The sequence below is a fragment of the Oryctolagus cuniculus genome, chromosome X (genome assembly GCF_964237555.1).
Source record: "Oryctolagus cuniculus chromosome X, mOryCun1.1, whole genome shotgun sequence".
In the NCBI taxonomy this organism is placed as follows: domain Eukaryota; kingdom Metazoa; phylum Chordata; class Mammalia; order Lagomorpha; family Leporidae; genus Oryctolagus; species Oryctolagus cuniculus.
Genome location: NC_091453.1, coordinates 6,251,198 through 6,271,228, shown reverse-complemented (window position 1 = coordinate 6,271,228; position 20,031 = coordinate 6,251,198). Strand labels below are relative to the sequence as shown.

Here is a 20,031-nt window from a genome sequence, read left to right as displayed (position 1 = left end):
CAGGAATTAATCTCTCTACCTCCAAGAAAATTTTCTGTGCTCCTGAACCTCAGTTTAGAAAATATTTTTTTTTAATTCTGGTTTATATCCTCAAAGATGTTTGGCATGATCAGAACAATTTTGGAGGGTGAGGGTAGGGAATAGAGGAAGATGCTTTGAAAAAGAGAGTGCAGGCATTTGGCATAGGGATTGAGATGCCAGTTAGGATACTTGCCTCCGATATCAGAGTGCCAGGGATTGAATCCCAGCTCCTGATTCTAGCTTCCTGCTAATGTAGACCCTGTGAGGAAGCAAGTGATGGCTCAGGTAGCTGGGTCCCTGCCACCCATGTGGGACAGCTGGGTTGCATTTCCACCTCCAGCTTCATCCTGTTTGCAGGCTTTTGGGAAATTAATCAGTGAATAGAAGATCAGTCTCTAGCTGGCGCCACGGCTCACTAGGCTAATCCTCCGCCTTGCGGCGCCGGCACACCGGGTTCTAGTCCCGGTTAGGGTACCGGATTCTGTTCCGGTTGCCCCTCTTCCAGCCCAGCTCTCTGCTGTGGCCAGGGAGTGCAGGAGGATGGCCCAAGTGCTTGGGCCCTGCACCCCATGGGAGACCAGGATAAGTACCTGGCTCCTGCCTTCGGATCAGCGCGGTGCACCGGCCACAGCGGCCACTGTCCACTCTGCCTGTCAAAAAATAAAAAAAAATAAAAATAAAAAAAGATCAGTCTCTTGCTCTTGCTCTCTCTCTGCTTTTCATATAAAATAAATAAATTTTTAAAAGAAAAAAAGCACTGGCCGGCGCCGCGGCTCACTAGGCTAATCCTCCGCCTAGCGGCGCCGGCACACCGGGTTCTAGTCCCGGTCGGGGCGCCGGATTCTGTCCCGGTTGCCCCTCTTCCAGGCCAGCTCTCTGCTGTGGCCAGGGAGTGCAGTGGAGGATGGCCCAGGTGCTTGGGCCCTGCACCCCATGGGAGACCAGGAAAAGCACCTGGCTCCTGGCTCCTGCCATCGGATCAGCGCGGTGCGCCGGCCGCAGCGCGCTGGCCGCGGTGGCCATTGGAGGGTGAACCAACGGCAAAGGAAGACCTTTCTCTCTGTCTCTCTCTCTCACTGTCCACTCTGCCTGTCAAAAAATAAAAAAAAAAAAAAAAAGAAAAAAAAGAAAAAAAGCACTAAGAAAAAGGATACTTTTTTGAAATTTATTTTAAAATAAGATTTTCAGAGAGCTGAAACAGAGGGGCCACTCCCAGCTGCTCCATTTCCAATCCAGCTTCCTACTAACGCACCTGGGAAACCAGTAGAAGATGGCCCAGGTACTTGCACCCCTGCCACTTAATGAAAGATCCAGATGGCATTAGGGGCTCTTAGCTTCAGCCTGGCCAAGCCCCGGCTCTTGCAGCCGTTTGGACAGTGAACCATCAATTGAAAGATCTCTTTTTCTGTCTTTGCCTTCTTCTCTGTCACTCTGCCTTTCAAATAAAGAAAACAAATCTTAAAAAAAAAAAAAGTGGGGAGTGGTGCTATGGTATAGCAAGTAAAGCCGCTGCCTGCGATGCCAGTATCCCATATAGGCACAGGCTCGAGTTCTGGTTGTTCTGTTTCCAATCTAGGTCCCTGCTAATGCCCAGGGAGAGCATCAGAAGAGGGCTCAAGTGACTGGGCTCTTGTACCCACATCGAGAGCCAGAACAAGCTCCTGACTCTTGGCTTCAGCCTCACCCAGCCCTGGCCTTTTTGGCCCATCTGGAGGGTGAACCAATAGTTGGAAGATCCCTCCCTCCCTCCCTCTCCTCCTCCATTTTCCCCTTTTTGAGAGGAGTACCCAGGAAGAGGTAACATCTTAGATTCAGCTAGTGCTTGTTTCTACCCTGATATGTACTGTACAGGATTATTGAAAATTAAAGGTGATAATGGGAAATTACAAAACCAAGAGCTAAACCAATATTATTTCATTATTGTTGCCGTAGTTTTGAGAGAGTTCAGAATGAATAAGCTGCCTAGGTTAAATAGTAAAATTATCTATAAATGTCCAGCCTTTTAGAAAGTAAAATGATACCCTTGGATTCTTTTCCTCTTCTGGAAGCTTTTTTCCTCCCTTGTGCTATTCTTGTTCAAAAGCTACCATGTTGGGGGCTGGTGCTGTGGCACAGTGGGTTAAACCACTTTTCTGCAGCACCTGCATTCCATATGAGCACTGGTTCAAGTCCCAGCTACTCCACTTCCAGTCTAGCTCCCTGCTAATGTACCTGGGAAAGTAGCGCAGGATGGCCCAAGTCCTTGGGCCCCTGTACTCATGTGGAAGACCTGGATGAAGCTCATGGTTCCTGGCTTCAGCCTAGCCCAACCATGGCCATTACAGCCTTTTGGGAAGTGAACCAGCAGATGGAAGATTGATCTCTTTGTCGCCCCCTCTCTCTCTGATACTGTGACTTTCAAATAAATCTTTTTTTTTTTTTTAAAGCTACCATGGTAAGATATCCTGTTACATCTTTTTGAAAACTCTTGCTAATTCCTTAGATTACCAACTTTCTATGAGTAGCTCAGAAAATGTTAATTGAGCTCAAGTGTTTGGATGGAATATAATAGTAGCCAGAATAGTTTGTATAACACGTTTAGATACTACTAATAGTACTGATGTACCTAGAAAAGGATAACATTACAGTCAAAAAATAGAGCTGATCATCTTTATTTAATAGGCTTATGTTTCTGGTTTCACATTATTGTAGTTTTTGGCTATCACGTGGTATGTGTCTCATGTAAATAAGGTCTACTTAATTTTCTGATCTCAACAAAAATAAGTAAAATCCTATATACATATGTATTTTGTTCTATGAGTTCCAACACCCTCCCTCAAAAATCCTCTTAACCCAGATACCTTCACTGTTCAACCACACTGAACAGTCTTTTTTTTTCTTTTCTGTGCCATCCAAATGTTAAATCTTTCTGATTTTGTATTTTGGAGTTACTCCTTTCTCTCCTCGCAGATCCCAGGTCATTCTGTAACAGAAAGTATTCCAAGCAGATAAAGATTTAGTGTACTTAATTAAATGGCTGTACTGAGCATAGAAGTCTCCAAGTTTACCCTGGAGTATTTTTCAGCCCCTCTCCTGATTGAACAAGTTGTTGGTTTGTTTTGTTTTGTTTTGTTTTGTTTTTAAGATTTACTTATTAATTTGGAAGAGTTAGAGAGAAGGAGAGACCGAGATCCATCTGCTGGTTCACTCCCCAGGTAGACACACTGGCCAGGGTTGTGTTAGGCTGAAGCCAGGAGCTTCATTCAGGTCTCACATGTGGGAGGCAGGGGCCCAAGTAATTGGGCCATCTTCTGGTGCTTTTCCCAGGCCATCAGTAGAGACCTGGATCAGAAGTAGAGTAGGCTGGACTCGAACTGGCACCAGCTTTATCTGCTATGCCACAACACTGGCCTTCAGATTTTTTAAATTTTATTTATGGTATAAAAATTTCATGTATTTCACATATACAAGTTTAGAAACATATTGATTGTTCCCATCCTACCCTCCCTCCTGCCCACACTCCTGCCCTTCTTCCTCCTCTCTCTCATTCCCATTCTTAATTTTTACAAAGATCTATTTTCAGTTTACTTTATACTCTTAAGATTAACCCTACTCTAAGTAAAGAGTTCAACAAATAGTAGGGGCCAGCGCTGTGGCGCAGCAGGTTAAAGCCCTGGCCTGAAATGCTGGCATCCTATGGGGGCACCGGTTCTAGTCCCGGCTGCTCCTCTCCTGATCTAGCTCTCTGCTATGGTCTGGGAAGGCAGTGGAAGATGGCCCAAGTCCTTGGGCCCCTGCACTGCGTGGGAGACCCGGAAGAAGCTCCTGGCTCCTGGCTTTGGATCGGTGCAGCTCCGGCCGTTGCGGCCATCTGGGGAATTAACCAGCAATTGGAAGACCTCTCTCTGTCTCTGCCTCTCTCTGTAACTCTGTCTTTCAAATAAATAAAATAAATCTTTAAAAAAAATAATATGAAGGACAAAAAAAACACCCTTCTCAACAGTGGCAACAAGGGCTGTGAAAGGTCATCAAATCTCAAAATGACAATTTCACTCCAATACATACATTTTAGGTACTTTGTTAGTTACCAAAGATCAGGGAAAACATACAGTATCTGTCTTTTTTGGGACTGGTTGATTTCACTGAGTATAGTGGGTTTCCAGTTTCCGTTTTGTTGGAAAAGACAGGGTTTCATTTTTTTATTACAGCTGAGTAGTATTCCATAGTGTGTGTACACATACACATATATAATAATTTTTTTATCCAATCACCAGTTGATGGACATCAGAGTTTTTCTTTAATATAGCATTGTTTTTTCCTAATACAACCACACAACAGAGCACCACAGATTGATCTTTTATTTTCAGACTTCTTGTCCTTATTTTAATGATCTCCAATAAGGAGTATGAAGAAATAATTGGAAGTGCTAGTGTCATGTGTATGTTAAATTGGCCTGCATAGTGAGCTGATATCATTCTTTCTCTGACATTTTGCTTAAAAGTGTATTTGTGGGCCGGCGCTGTGGCATAGGGGGTAGGGCCGTTGCCTGCAGTTTGGGCATCCCATATGGGTGTTGGTTTGAGTCCTAGCTGCTTCACTTCCAATCAGGCTCTCTGCTATGGCCTGGGAAGGCAGCAGAGGATGGCCCAAGTCCTTGGGCCCCTGTACCCACGTGGGAGACCAGGAAGAAGTTTCTGGCTCCTGGGTTTGGATCAGTGCAGCTCCAGCCTTTGCTTCAATTGGGGAGTAAAGCAGCAGATGGAAGACCCCTCTGTCTCTCTCTCTCTCTCTCTCTCTCTGCCTCTCCTCTCTCTGTGTAACTGACTTTCAAATAAATAAATAAATCTTTTTTTTTTTTTTTTAAAGAGTGTGTGTATTTGCTTGGTGTATGTTTTCTATTTGCCTGGTGGGTCAGTAAAAGGTGGCTTCTGTATATCAGTTTGAGGATTTCTAGTATGCTATGCTAAATTATTAATTAATTTCTGGCAATAGAAAGTAGCTTTAAGTCTGTTTTATCCCTGTTTATTTGCCTCTGCAGGAAGAAGGCAGTATCAAAGAAATTGCAATCACACATCATGTAAAGGAAGGTCATGAAAAGGCAGATCCTTCCCAGTTTGAGCTTTTAAAAGTATTAGGACAGGGATCATTTGGAAAGGTAAGTCATGTATGCATGCTTTTTAAAGTTGTTTTTGTAGTTTATGTATGTTTCGTACAAATGGGAGAGCAAATATTTTATTAAATGCTATTATTCTCCCTACCGGTGGTATTTTCTATGTTGTTTACATTTTTCACTATGAGTAAGTGTGGGATAATGAAGAAATTCATTGAAAAGTATGTTGGACTCATGACAAGAGCCTAGGGTGATTACTGACACCATAAACAAGAGTGTCATTTTGTTAAGTCAACAACAGGAGTCACTGTGCACTTACTCCGCATGTAGGATCTCTGTCCTTCATGTGTTATACAATGTGAATTAATGCTATAACTAGTACTCAAACTGTACTTTACCCTTTGTGTTTCTGTGTGGATGCAAACTGTTTAAATCTTTACTTAATATATACTAAATTGATCTTCTGTATATAAAGATAATTGAAAATGAATCTTGATGTGAATGGAATGGGAGAGGGAATGAGAGATGGGAGGGTTGCAGTTGGGAGGGAAGTTATAGGGGGGGAGCCACTGTAATCCAAAAGCTGTACTTTGGAAATTTATATTTATTGAATAAAAGTTAAAAAAAAGAAAAGTATGTTTGAAATTTTAGTGAACTGGTGGTATTCACTTCGTACTCATTTTATCTAAGATTTTTTGTTTATTTGAAAGGCAGAGTCACAGAGAGAAATGGAGAGACAGATAAAGGGGTCTTCCATACACTGGTTCACTCCCCAAATGGACACAACGGCTGGAGCTGGGCCCATCTGAAGCCAGGAGCTTCCTTTGGGTCTCCCACATGAGTGTAGGGGTTCAAGGACTTGCTTTCCCAGGCTGTAACAGAGAGCTGGATTGGAAGTGGAGCAGCCAGGACTCGAACAGCGCCCATATGGAATGTCAGTACTACAGGTGGTAGCATTACTCACTATGCTACAATGCCAGCAACTAGAATTTTTTAAAAATTTTTATTAGTTTTCATTTTATTCAAAAGTCAGAGAGAAAGAGAGAGAGCTTGATATTTCACCCACTGGCTTGCTACCCAAATGTCCGTAATAGCCAGGAGCCTGGAGCTCAAAATGATTGTCCCACGTGGGTGAGAGTAGTCCGTTACCTGACCCATCATTTATTGCCTTTCAGAGTGTTCATTAACAGAAAACTGGATCAGAATCAGAGTATGTCAAACTTGAATCAGACACTCTGATATGGGATATGGGTGTCCCAAGTGGCACTTAATCTGCTCATCAAATGCCCACAGCTTATGGCTTGTCTTCCAAATGAATGCAAAGTTTGCACTCTATTTAATAACATTCTTGTTTTCATGTAAAAAATATTTTCCCAAATAAGTAACATTGCTCCAGAAGATGCAACATCTTTGTCAGTTTTCTTTAAGCAGTCCTTGTGCCCTGCTACACACATTCAGGACATTTCATTTTGAAAAGTACACCATTATAATCACTGCTACCTGATCTGTCTAGTCGTTTCTCAGCTGGATGGAAATTATAAGATTGCACTCAACTTTCACAGTGCAGTGATTCCTTATCACTTCTCAGTAAGAAAACATTTGAAGATAGGCTTTGCCAGATTCAAAACAGCACCAAGTTAACTCTGATGTGTGTTTTAGTGGGCCTCTTTATCAATTACTTTTTTTCAGTACCAAAGAAGTCTTGATTTATTCATTGTATTATCTCCCCCCCCCAAAAAAAAGGGATTGCGAGAGTTAGCATGATGTATTACAGAGTGACTAAAAAATGGAAAAGGAAGTACCCAGTACAGAAAAATCAACCATCAAACAAACACACCCCAGTGATGGGGCCAAGGAGGCTTAGTCTCTTGCAGTTCAGGACTGATGGGAAGGAGTCTGAAGAAACAGGCACAAGCTTTCGTACCCTCCTCCCTCCCCATGTTTGAAAATTTCATACAAAGCTTTGGTTTCTAGCAGTAAACATGGAGTTAATTTGTCTCCTATCAAACAGCCTTGTGGCCACTTTACCATAAGTTTTTCCACCTACATAAGAGTTCCTGAGTGACTTGGATGTATACTCATAGTCCCCTTGGTCTCCAAACCCCACTTTCTGCTCAGAAGGTCCCCATTTGCTTCTCTTCTTTAGGATACAAATTAAGTAGATTTGAACTATCCAAATACATCAGTATCTTAAGTTTTTGGCATAAATCACATCAAGAAATAGTCTTGCCTCAGGACATTGGGAACAAGGGATGAAGGTTTCCCATTCAGTAATTTTGCACAAATCCTTTTAGAGTTGTGGAGATATTTCAAGAACTGAACATTTATGTGTGTGGGTGTGATGTGTAGGTTTCCTTTTGTGGAAGGGGTATGGAGAAGAGGGTAGGGTAGGAGTCAAGTTTTAAGGGTAAATCCAAAATAGGAGAGGGGAAGGGGAACACAAAAGTAAAGATGACTTAAGGTCCCCACTTCAAGAAGAACCTCCCCCCCTCCAATTTACGTTTCAGATCCTTTTGCCTGTACAAAATTTACCAAGATGCTTGGCTATTTTTCTCACAATATAAAATAAGTTTGTAAACAATGAAGCCCGAAAAGATCATGGAGAAAGACCAACACACATTTACACAAACAAAGCCACCTAGTAATCACCAACTCAGAGATTCAGTGAAGTCTTACAAAGCCCGGACAAATAGAATAACCAGAGGGGAGCAGCGTTTGGGGAAGGAGGAACCCAGGATTAGACACACACCACCCAGTGTGTTCTGTTGCATCTGTCCCATTTCAACACAGTGAGGTAGATTTCTGGTGATCTCTCAGCATGTAACAAACCCCCTTTTCCTCCTTTAGTTACCATGACACAGTAATCACTACTGTCACAGGACAAAACACTGGCTCCTTACGCTGCGAGACCTTCACATATGGGTCTGCCTGAAAGCCAAGAATTTTGATAGGTTAAGGATTTTAATCCTTGCTTCATGTGGGTACGTACAGAGGTCTTAGTCTTCAAACTCATCCTTACCAGCTCACGTTTTTCACACACATACACACACCCTGTTGTGCGTAGTGGGCCTGGCCTAATCTGGTGAAGGATGCTTCTGTTACGTGAAGCAAAATACCTGTGTACTAGAATCAGGCAGCCCGAACCATGGTTTCCTCTCTGCCTCGGCCTCTTAACTTCTCTGTGTCACTTCTTCCTGTTTAGGCTAATTTTCTTTTTTCTTAAATGAAAGCTTTTATTTAATAAATATAAATTTCATAGGTATAACTTTTGGATTACAGCTGTTTCCCCCCCCATACACGTCCTCCCACCCCCAAACTGTCTCACCTCCTACTTCTTCTCCCATCCCATTCTTCATTAAGATTCATTTTTAATTATCTTTATATACAGAAGATCAACTCTATACTAAGTAAAGATTTCAACAGACTGCACCCACACAGGCACACAAAGTATAAAAGTACTGTTTGAAGACTAGTTTTACCGTTAGTTCTCAATACAACACATTAAGGACAGAAGTCCTGCATGGGGAGCAAGTGCACGGTGACTCCTGTTATTGATTTAACATAGACTAATTTTCAGTCTTCCAGGAGGAGATCAAGTCATGGGGCAACCCAATTCACACCTCATCTTCCATGAAACATTTTCAAGGTGGTGGGAGTTTCAAGAGGACACTATTGCCCCCCCCCCCAAAAAAAAGCCAGCTCGAATTGGCACACTGTGCATTCCAAATTGTTGCTCTCCATGGGGGGGGGGGAATATTTCCTGTGCAACCTGGAGCTGCTACCGACTTATCCCTGAAATTATCATGTGCCTGAGGACACAGTGCAGGAATGAGGGCCTTATGTTAAAATATATAAAAATACAAGACCAGAATATTTATATTAAGAAAAAAAGTTAAAATGTACAAGATATGTCATTTGCACACAGTGCAGTTGGCTTCCTGGAGAAAGTGACACCCTAGGTACAGTTATCTAGGGGATCAAATAAATAAATCATATTGGTCAAAAATGGGTGGCAGAGGGTTTAGCAGCAGCGGGTCTATGGCATTTGCCCTAACCACCCTTTTTGCCAGTCATCAATCCCTTTGTCTGGGACAGTTCCCAACACACTGTCCCAGAATTGTGTTATGAGGAAACGAGATGTGGAAAACCCTGTCTTACTCCTGAGAGATTCTCTCCTACAGAATACAGCAGCTTGTGGGTTGAGTCCAGTAATCTGGGCCATCAACCAATCTTTTCATCATGGCGAGGGAAGTATTATTCCATGTCTTCCTTGAAAGGAAAATGACTTTCCCATCCAGGCTACTTTCTAAAGCTACTGCTTTCTAGATGTTGAATGTGGGGCCTCCAGTAAAGCATGCAGGTTATAGGTTGATGTCCCCCTCAAGGCCCTTACTTGTATTTAGATAGATCTTGGTTTGGAATTCCTTTGCCTCACCCTTTCTCCCAGTAAGGGGGAAAAGGGGATGATGCTATGAACCCCAGCCTGAGATTCATGGCAGTGCCAGCTACCCCCCAGCACACCCTGTCCCCCCTGTCTCCACTGTGTGGTTGATGCCTGCTCCTTGAAACTTCCTGATAGCAAAATAAGAGCCCCCACCCACTGTGGCTCAAGTCTGGGCCTCAGGGAGCAGGGCAGGGCTGTGGATCTCTTCTTCATCGTCCCGGAAGTAGGCTGGCTTTCCCAGGCAGCTGGGGGCATTCTGGGCCCTCAAGGGGCACAAGGCCACCATATGCTGATGTTCTGGTGGAAGTGGCATTTCTTGGGCTTCAGGGGCAGCTCGCATCCCTTGGCATGGTGATCTAGACCTCTACAGTTGTAGCACCTGTCTCCTTTAGACCTGCGCTTCTGCATGTTCTTCCCCTCTGGCCACCTCTCAGTCCCAGTACAGAATACCCCATCAGACCCAGTGACAAGGATGGCGTCCAGGTCTTTGGCAAACTTCTTGAAGGTGAACTGCACTGCTTCACCCTCCTTCAGGCTCCGGAAGCTTTCCACGTTCAGCTTACTATGTGTGCACACTTGAGCACGACCCCAGCACAGGCAGTCACAGACAGGAAGCCAAACCCAGTCTGCACACACATTGAACCACTTACAGATGGCAGCCCTCTGAAGTCCCTGCAGCTCATCTGCCAACCAGGCCATGTCCTCTGCTGCTTCGGTGTAGCCGTCTGCAAACTGCTGGTTGGACACTGAGCTCATGGTCATCAGCTGAGCCTGTGGCCCTGGGGCCCTAGTCGGTTGGCTGCTGGCCCCAGAGAAGTCCAGAGGCCTATTCCGCAGTTCTTGGCTAACATAGGTAATTTGTTACCATTGTTAACCTCTTTCAAACCCAAAGCAATGCTTTTAATCCAGCTCTAGACTAAGCGGCCAGCAGAGCATGATGGTTGCAAGTTTGGACCCTAAGCCAGACTTGGATCCAGTTTATTTTTGTTTTTATTCTGTTTATTCACTGTGTGTGCTTGAACAAGTTACTTAACCTCTTGAAGCCCTGTTTTCCTTTTCAAGCCAGTCATTAAACATTGAAGTTGGCGAGTTTTCATTCTAGGCTTCCATCTCCTCTGCAGTCTTTGCTAATTGATTTCCTCTCTGTGCCCACTATCTTCCTTGTAACTCACATACACATGATGTAACAGATTTATATCTGCAATCTAGATTGCTCCTTCATGCTCTGAATTCTCATGTAGAGCTGCTTATTTTTCATCCTATTTGCATGCCTCAAAGGCACTTTAAATTCAGCATATCTAAGACCAAACTCATGATATTACTGTACCCCTATTTCATTTTTCTCTGTCACTATGACTGCAGTTAAGCAATCCAGAAATTTGGGAGACATACTTGACATATCTTTGTAGTACTCCCCCTCCTCCACCCTGGCTGATCTCATCTGTCACCAAGTCCTGTTGATTGAGTAAAGATTTTTTTTTTTTTTGGAACATCAAACCGTACTTTATTTTAACTTACCAAATGAATACATGCAGATGCTTAAAATGAAAGCTAATAGAATTCAATAAATAAAATGTAATAAAGAGTAATCTCCAAATGTGTGGCAAAACAATCATGGTGTATGAGGAGAAGGATGGGATGGACACACACAAGCACACACATAAACATTTTAACAAGTTTGGGCTCAGCAGTTTTTCCCCATTACTCTTTTCTGTTCCCATCCCTTAATGACTTTTGGGATGATTTAGTCATTTTTGGTTACTAAAAGTTTGTCCACTCAAAAATTTTAATCTCCTACTCGGTGTACATTGTCCCTTTCCTGTATCTTCTGGGGAAGATTTCTGAAATCATGCCTGTCTTCTCCACTACTGCCCCTTTCCAGAATATGCCGCACCATTCTCTTTGTCTGTTAAAGGAATCTCCTAAGTCTATACCCTAAATTTATTCTTTGTACAATCCAGTATTTACATGACACCCAGCATGAGCTAATCTCATACACAGCCCCACCCCCACCCCTTAACCCATCAGTAGTAGCCTCCCTTCACTTTTATGTAAGGAAAATAATTAAGATTGCTGGAAGTCCCTCCGTCAGACCCCCGCTACCACTCCAGTGCCAGTTCATAGACTTTTCCACCTTCCGTGTTCTGGCCGCATCAGCCTTCTTTTCCAGTCCTTAAAGCATGCCAGGCTCAAACCCGCTGGAAAGCCTTTCCGCATGCTCTTCCCCTGACACACGAGCCCGCCCCTGCTCCCCTCAGCTCCTGGTACCTGTGGCCTTTCCTACCATCCCGCCCAGCTCCTATTCCTGTGTTACACCATCAGAACACCACGTATGTCATCTTCGTGGCACTTAGCGTAATTTCAATTTTTCATTTGTGTAATTATTTGTTTATTGACTGTCTCCTTCAGTAGACTGTCTGATCTCTGAGTGCAGGAGCCGTGCTTTGTACTGACTGTCTCAGCATCAAACCAGTAGTGTAGTTCCTAACATGTAATTCTGAAAAGAATTATTGTGTGACCTTACAGAGTGGTAGTGAGAATTAAATGATATAAGGTCAAGTACATAAGGTCTGGTATTAAATTGTATTATCATGTACTTCATAAGGCCAAATATTTGGGTTTATTTTTATATAATACATAGTCAGGGAACACAATATTTAAGTTCCTAGGAATTAGCATGCTTTTCCCTTTATTCCTTTAAAAGTAATTTAAATACCTTACTATAAATAGCAAACATTAAAAATAGGGCAACTCCTTTCTTACTCATCCTAAAAAAACATTGTAAGCCAAGGAAGCATGGATAACCTGTCACTGCCTAGAATAGCTTCATGCGGGAGTAAGAAAGGTCAGAAATGCTGTGATGGGGGAAGGTCCCATGGCAGCCGGGACTGCTGTTGCTCCTGCTGGGTTTGGCTGATCACCAGCCAAAGGAGATAGAAAAAGAACAGCCTGAGCAGAAGCACCGTACTGGGTGGCTGACCCAACTCTTGTCCTAGTACCTCCACTGTGACACAGGGCAAATTATTTAACCTCTTTAAGTCCTGGTTTAGGCAACTATAAACTAGACATTGCATAGTAGGTCTGCCTCCCAAAATTGTGATACTCTGTTACAAAGCTTTTGAAGGTACTTCGTAAACTAAACACTCTATAAAGTGTTGAGAGTACTTTCATACAACTGTTGACAGTTTAGAAAATTTTTCTTACAGAATGGAACAAAGCAGCTCAATTAGGAAATCTTCAGGATGAATAAATATCAGATAAATCCTAATTATCTCCACCTAATTGCAATCTGTTCCTGTTCAAAAATATTACTCATCTCTGACTTTAACATTTGAACATAATTCTACCTTAGAACTGCCCTAAGAATGTTTTTCTTTCCTTAGATTGGCTCCCAGCTAATTGGCTGAGAGGAGCTAGAGTGGGGCTTAGTAAAGGGGGAAGGGAGTGATTGGAGGAGAGCATCACCCCCTACATCAAGGTTTCTGCATGTTGTGGTTTTCCTCACTGGATTTAGAGACATTGCCCGTTGCTTTGGCACAGTTTCTCAAAGTGAGAAACTTTACCTTGCCCTAGAATCAGTTGAATTGATCCTTTATAGATTTTATACTAATAGTCTAACATGCTAAGTCAGATCATTGTGAATGGACTCTAAAGTTAATTCTAGGTTATTGCTTCTCTCCTTGCCATCTATAGCAGCTCAAGAACACTGATACAAAAGAATGGCTATGGGGGAAACTTGAAATTTGGACCCACTGAGGAGGTCTGTTTAAAGGTTTGATGGAAAGGATCATGAATTTAATGGTCAAAATGAGCAAAGGGTATTTGGAGTCATGTTATAGCATGACCATTAATTATTTATAGCAGAATTTATTCATTTTGCATAAATCCCACACACTCAATCTTGAAAGTAATAAAAAGTATTTAGAAAATCAACAACTGCATAACATACATACCTGAGAATTATGCTCTTTATATTTAGGGATATGTGGGGTCTTTAAAAAGATCATGGAAAACATTTATCATGAACTGCATGGATTTCAGAATTTTTTCCACCAAATAATTCTGTTTTCCTATAAACTTTGTTAAATGCTCTGGTTATATAATAATTTGATTGTATAAAAGTGGGGATGTGGGTTCTGGCTTAAGTCACATCAAGTATTTGTGACTAGGATTCTTCAATCTAAGTGTTGTTTTTCTGCCCAGCAGTGGTATGTGCTTGTAGTTTTCATCTGTCTATCCATAGAAAAGACATTTCATCAGTGAATAATTCTATCAACAGAGAACTGGTCAAAAGGAATCCCTGTGTAATGGTCTTGAGGCTCAGAAGACTTTGTTTTGTTAAAAGCACAACCATCCCCAACTGTGCTACACTGTAAACACTTTGGGCTCTTTGCCTTCTAAATGCTATGTATATAGTTTAAATTTTCTGTCATAATGTATTGTATACTCTTTGGGAATTGGCAAAACAACAAAACTAAAAAATGTATTCACTTATGTTGATACCTCTGTTAAAAGTATAACCACTTCATATTTATAATTGATACATTTTAAAGGAAATAATCTACATCAGAATCTGTATTATAAACTATATTACAGCAGGGATCTTATTTTAATAAAGATATAGTTTGTTACACTTGGCTATTTGATTTTTCTTATTTAAATACAGGTTTTCTTGGTGAAAAAAATCTCAGGCTCTGATGCTAGACAGCTTTATGCCATGAAGGTATTGAAGAAGGCCACACTGAAAGGTAAGTGCTGCTGCCATTTGTAATGTTGGTGTCCTAGAAACAAACTAAAAGATCGCAGAACTCATGTGACTCGGGAAGTCTGGTTACCTTCTGAAGCGTTCCTGTTACCTGCTTTAAATTTAGACAGACTTTCAGTCAGTTATTCTTGCTGCACTGAGAGTTGCACAGCTAAGTAGGAATAGGAGTTGACTTGTTAGAGAAGAATTGTAAATTTATCTTGGACTTTAGGCAAGTCGAAGTTTAGAAGATTAAAACTGGATTTGATTCATCTCCATGTTAATATAATTATTATGATGTTTTTAAAAACTTACTGGGTGAATAATAGAATAAAGGACTTTATCATCTTGATTTATGGTTTCTAGGTTTTTATTCTGAGCTATAATCTTAAAATCTAATGTACGATTTTACTTTACCAATAACCTCCAATTCTATTACATATTGAATCCAATGTCAGTTTTTTCCTTTTCAATTTATATCTAATTTATAAAGCTTTTAAAATATTTTATAAAGAACATTTACAATGATCATTTATTATTTCTGTTAATAGTAGTTAGTCATATACTGTGGATGTTACCATCCTCAGAAATTCCACAATCTTTTGTTTCTAATCTCTTTCTCCCTTTCTCATTGTATTTCCTTTCCCATCCAATCTCTACCCCAGTGGCATTAACCACTCACTTGATTCTTTCTAAGACAAGGAAGTTAAATTATATCTTTAATACCCTAACTTTCTATCACCACTTTTATGATTTTACACTCATGAATCTTATGTTATAAAACTGCATTGATGGAACTCAGAATTCATTCACAAAAGTAACAAAAGTAGTTTGTTTTTATGGGATTTGTGTTGTATACAATATATGGAAAAGAAGCTGAGCACTCTGAGAAACCTAAAAGATAGCAGGCATAGAACTAATTGCCCAGTTCCTACCAAAGAACGCTGCTGTTAAAAATGTCAGCATTTCTCTAGCCAACCAGTTAGCTTAATATCATTTTTTCACTTGCATTTTCCTTAAAACATAACAAAATGAGTCAAACTTTTATTTGAAAAACGTATACATCAATGAGTATTTTGGAAAAGAAAAATAAGAAGTGAATAAGCTTAGCCAGGTGTGAAAATTTATTTAAAACAATAGTAACCTAATGTGTTATTGGGGGGTGGGGAATAACATAGGCATAGAAACCAGTGCAACAAAAGAGTATAACATATATATTAACTTTAATGTATTTATTATACAGGTATTGAATACCTGCTGTGCCATGTGACAAAGCAAGTATATACAGAGCAATGAAAAATCTAAGTAATGATTTTATAAATTTGTTTGCAATGCCCCTGAGCAATCAGGAGAACAATCAGAGTCTTCTTAAAGCCTACACTGTAGCCAATTCAACCAAACCGAATTTTATGTAACTTACCACCTCTAGGAAACTTGTGAAGAAATATTAAGCAAAGTGCAAGCAAGTAGATGAACATACAGAAAATTTGAACCTTTCATACAATGAAAAATAGTATAAAAAAGAAAATATCTTTCTCAAATATTATATAATATTAATATATAGAAGTTGACTAAGAAAGACTCCTGGGCCTGCACCGCGGCTCACTAGGCTAATCCTCCGCCTGCACCCCAGGTTCTAGTCCGGGTTGAGGTGACGGATTCTGTCCCAGTTGCTCCTTTTCCAGTCCAGCTCTCTGCTGTGGCCCAGGAGTGCAGTGGAGGATGGCCCAATTGCTAGGGCCCTGTACCCGCATGGGAGACCAGGAGGAAGCACCTGGCTCCTGGCTTCGGATCGGATCAACGCAGCACGCCGGTGGCAGCCATTTGGGTGGTGAACCAACAGAAAAGGAAGACCTTTCTCTCTGTCTCTCTCTCTCATTAACTCTGCCTGTCAAAAAATAAAAATAAAAATAAAAGAAAGACTCCTACTAACCAAATTTGGGACAATTTGAACATTGCCATATGGAAGTGATAGATTATAACACGTTGAATAAAGTAAGAATCCATTAGTTACACGATATGTTAGTTAATGAGGAATAAGGTAAAGCTCTTCCTTGCGGTAGAATTCTAACTAATAAATGTAAAAAAAGGGGCAGGTGTTGTACAGAATATCATACCACTGTTTGTGATACCCACATCCCATATGGTGTGCCAGTTTGTGTCCTGGCTCCTCCACTTCTGATCCTACTTCTGGCTGATGCATTCTGAGAGGTAGCAGATGATGGCTCAAGTGCTTGTGCCCCTGCACCCATGGGAGAGAACTGGATAGAGATCCTGACTGCTGGCTTAGGTCTGGCCCTGCCCTAGCTGTTGCAAACATTTGAGGAGTGAACCAGCAGATCTGTCTCTGTCAGTCTCTGTCACTCTGCCTTTCAAGTAGATGAAGAATAAATAAACATTTTTTAAAAGGCTGAAGGAATGAAGAGTTAATAAGAAATACCATGGGCCTGTGTTGTGGCCCAGCGTTTGAAATGCCTGCCAGCATCCCATATCAGAGTGCCAGTTCAAGTCCTGGCTGCTCCACTTCCAATCCAGCTTCCTGCTAATGCAGCAGATGATGTCCCAAGTAGCTGGATCCCTGCCATCAATGTGGAAGACCAGGATGGATTTCCTGGCTCCTGGTTTCAGTCTGGCCCAGACCTGGCTATTGTGGCCATTTGGGGTGTGAACCAGCAGGTGGAAAATCTGTCTCTTTCTGTCCTCCTTTTTCTGTTGATCTTTCAGATAAATAAATAAATTTTGAAAAAGGAAATACTATTACAACCTCTGCCTAAAGGATTTCAGAATAAAGTTAATATAAGGATAGTACTAAAATGAAGTACTATGTCTTAAATAAAATTACAGGTGAACTTAATGAAAATGTATCAGTAAAAAATTAAAAGAGATTGGGCTTTTATAAGTATGTAGAATTATATAGATACAAACTGTGGAAGGGATCATAGAATAGTGAAAGTATTTTATTTTTTGGAATTACAGACTACTGGATAATTCTTTTTTAAAAAAGATTTTATTTGTTTAATTGAAAAGGCATAGGGACAGATATACAGAGACAGAGAGAGAAGAAATGTCTTCCATCTGCTGGTTCATGCCCCAAATGGTCGCAACAGCCAGATCTGGGCCAGGCTAAAGCCAGGATCCAGGAACTCCATCCTGGTCTCCCATGTGGGTGGCAGGATTCCAAGTACTTGGGCCATCTTCTTCTGCCTTTCCAAGTGCCATCCTCCTGCCATGCTAGTTCTTGACCCCCCCCCCCCCCCAATGACAAGGACTTTCATCCTTACCTGCTGCTTTTGCCGTGTACCTCAGTTCAACAGTCTTTTAATACAATTCTTGATTTGACTTTTCATTTGGAGACATAATCTGTTTACTTTATAACATAGAATATTAGATTTTAGTTATCTCATACTGCTACGTACATACAATTTCCCTTCTGGCATCTTCCCAGGAATCTTTTCATTATTACAGCTTTATAAATGTTCCTAGCAGAACTGATGGTATACAGAATCACATTTCCTTTACATCTTTGCTCTGATCAGTTGCATTCCCCAAAGTCTGTGTCTTTTTCTCAGTTTACTTTCTAGGTTGGGTAGAACACATCTTCTTGTAGTTACCTCAGAAAAGGTGAATGTACAATTAGTTGTATTCTGTCTCCTCAATTTCTATATGTACATAAATTAATACACACATACATAGAGTTACACAGAGAGAGAGAGAGAGATCATCCATGTGCTGGTTCACTCCCCAGATGGCTGCAATGGCCAGAGCTGGATTAGGCCAAAGCCAGGAGCAAAGAACTTGATCTGGGGCTCCCACGTTTGTGGCAGGGGCCCAAGCACCTGGGCCATCTTCTGCTGCTTTCCTAGGCACGTTAGCAGGGAGCTGGGTAGGAAGTAGAAGAGCCAGGACTGGAACTGGCTCTGCCACAACGCTGGCTCCCCTCACTGAATTTGTAATTTGGCAGAGCGTAGTAATTTTCCCTCAGATATTTGAAAAGATTACTTCCATTGTATTCTAGTTTCCTGTGTTGTGATGGTGAAGCTTATGGCCATTCTGACTCCTGATCCTTTGTGTCAAGTCACCTTTCCTCTTTGAAAGTCTTCGGATAACTCTTAATTCCTGGTGTTCTGAAACGTATTTGGTATATTCTTTAGTTTTTTTTTTTTTTTTAATTTGTCATTCTGGAAGCAGAGTGATATGTTTCAATGTGGAAACTCATTTCTTCCATTTCGGAAAGTTTTTTTGTCATTCTCAATTTTGTGATTTTGTACATGTTGGACCCTCTAGATTATTATTTACTCTTTATTTTTCTCTCCTGTATTTTATTTTTTCTACTTCTGGAAAATATAATCAACTGTCTTCTGGGTCTTTTAGAAACCTTTATTTATATCATCATTTTTAATTTTCTATAATTGATTATGCAGTTTTTAAGAATTTTATGAAATCCTATCTTTCACAACAAAATTAGTGCAACTGGAAACCATTTACTTAATGAGATCAGTCAGTCCCAAAAAGACAGCAGTCATACATTTTCCTTGATCTTTGGTGACTAACAGAGTACAAAAATATATATATATGAGTGAAATTGACATTTTGAGATATGGTTATTGTTTACAGCTCTTGTCTCTACTGTTCAGGAAAAGGTTTTTTTCCTTACGATTTGCTGAATTTTTTACTTAGTGAGGGTTAAGCTTATGATTATAAAATAAACTGAAAGTATGTCACTGTAACATTTAAAAGAATAAGAAAAGAAGGAGGAGTTCAGGTGGGAGTTTGGGTGGGAGGGAGGGTAGGGGAAGAAGTATCATTAGGCTCCTAAATCTGTGTATATGAAATACATGAAATTTGTTCACCTTATATAAATAAAAATGTTTTAAAATTTATCATTATAGGAAGTGTCAAACATTTAAGGAAGAAACTAAAGAATATAGTTAGCTCCATATACCCTCCTCTCTGCTTCAATATTTATCAACTTATAGTCAGTCTTCTTTCATCTGTATTCTCCTTCCCCTGTTGGTAATTGAAGCAAATCCCAGACTCTGTACTATTTCTGTCATGAATATTTTAGTATACATCTCTCCAAGATAGACTCCTAAAATAATACAGCTCTACTATGATATCAGTAAAATTAGCATATGTATGCCGAGTCAGTATTCAAATTTCTAATTGTCTTCATGTAATTTGTTTTGATCAGGATCCATACATGTAAGTTATACTTTACAATTGGTTGCCATCTCTCTTTAAGTCTTTTTATCTGTGCACTCTATCTCTGTTTCTTGTTTTTTTCCTTGTTTACTTGTCAAGAATACTTGTTCCTTCCCCCTACCCCATTCCATTTAAAGTTTCCTATTTCGTGAGTGCCATATCATTTTTGTTCTGTCACTAAAATTACAAGGATAGAGGCCAGCATTGTGCACAGCAGGTTAAGTGTTGCTTACAATGCCAGCATCCCATATCAGAGCAGCCAATTCAAGTTCTGACTGCTCTGCTTCCAATCCAGCTCCCTGCTAGTGTGCCTGAGAAAGCAGCAGAGAATGGCCAAAGTTCTTGGGTCCCTGTTACCCACACAGGAGATCCGGATGGATTCCAGGCTCCTGGCTTCTGCGCAATCCAGCCCCTGCCTTGTTACAGCTGTTTGGGGAGTGAACCAGTGGATGAAAGATATCTCTCTATCTCTATCTCTATCTCTATCTCTATCTCTATCTCTATCTCTCCTCTCCCCTCCCCTCCCCTCTC

The 20,031-nt window shown here is 40.9% G+C and overlaps 1 protein-coding gene and 1 pseudogene across 10 annotated transcripts in view; one reads left to right on the top strand and one right to left on the bottom strand.

Annotated features, from left to right (window-relative positions):
* RPS6KA3 (ribosomal protein S6 kinase A3) overlaps nt 1-20,031 on the top strand; it is a 112,092-nt gene that overhangs the window by 54,082 nt on the left and 37,979 nt on the right. For all 10 annotated transcript variants that reach the window (XM_070067183.1, XM_070067182.1, XM_008272438.4 and 7 more), the window contains 2 exons: nt 5,039-5,155; nt 14,221-14,302. In XM_070067183.1, coding sequence (XP_069923284.1) covers nt 5,039-5,155; nt 14,221-14,302 — 199 coding nt within the window. The remainder of the gene's footprint in view (nt 1-5,038; nt 5,156-14,220; nt 14,303-20,031) is intronic.
* LOC138847681 (protein lin-28 homolog A pseudogene) lies at nt 9,718-10,310 on the bottom strand (annotated as a pseudogene).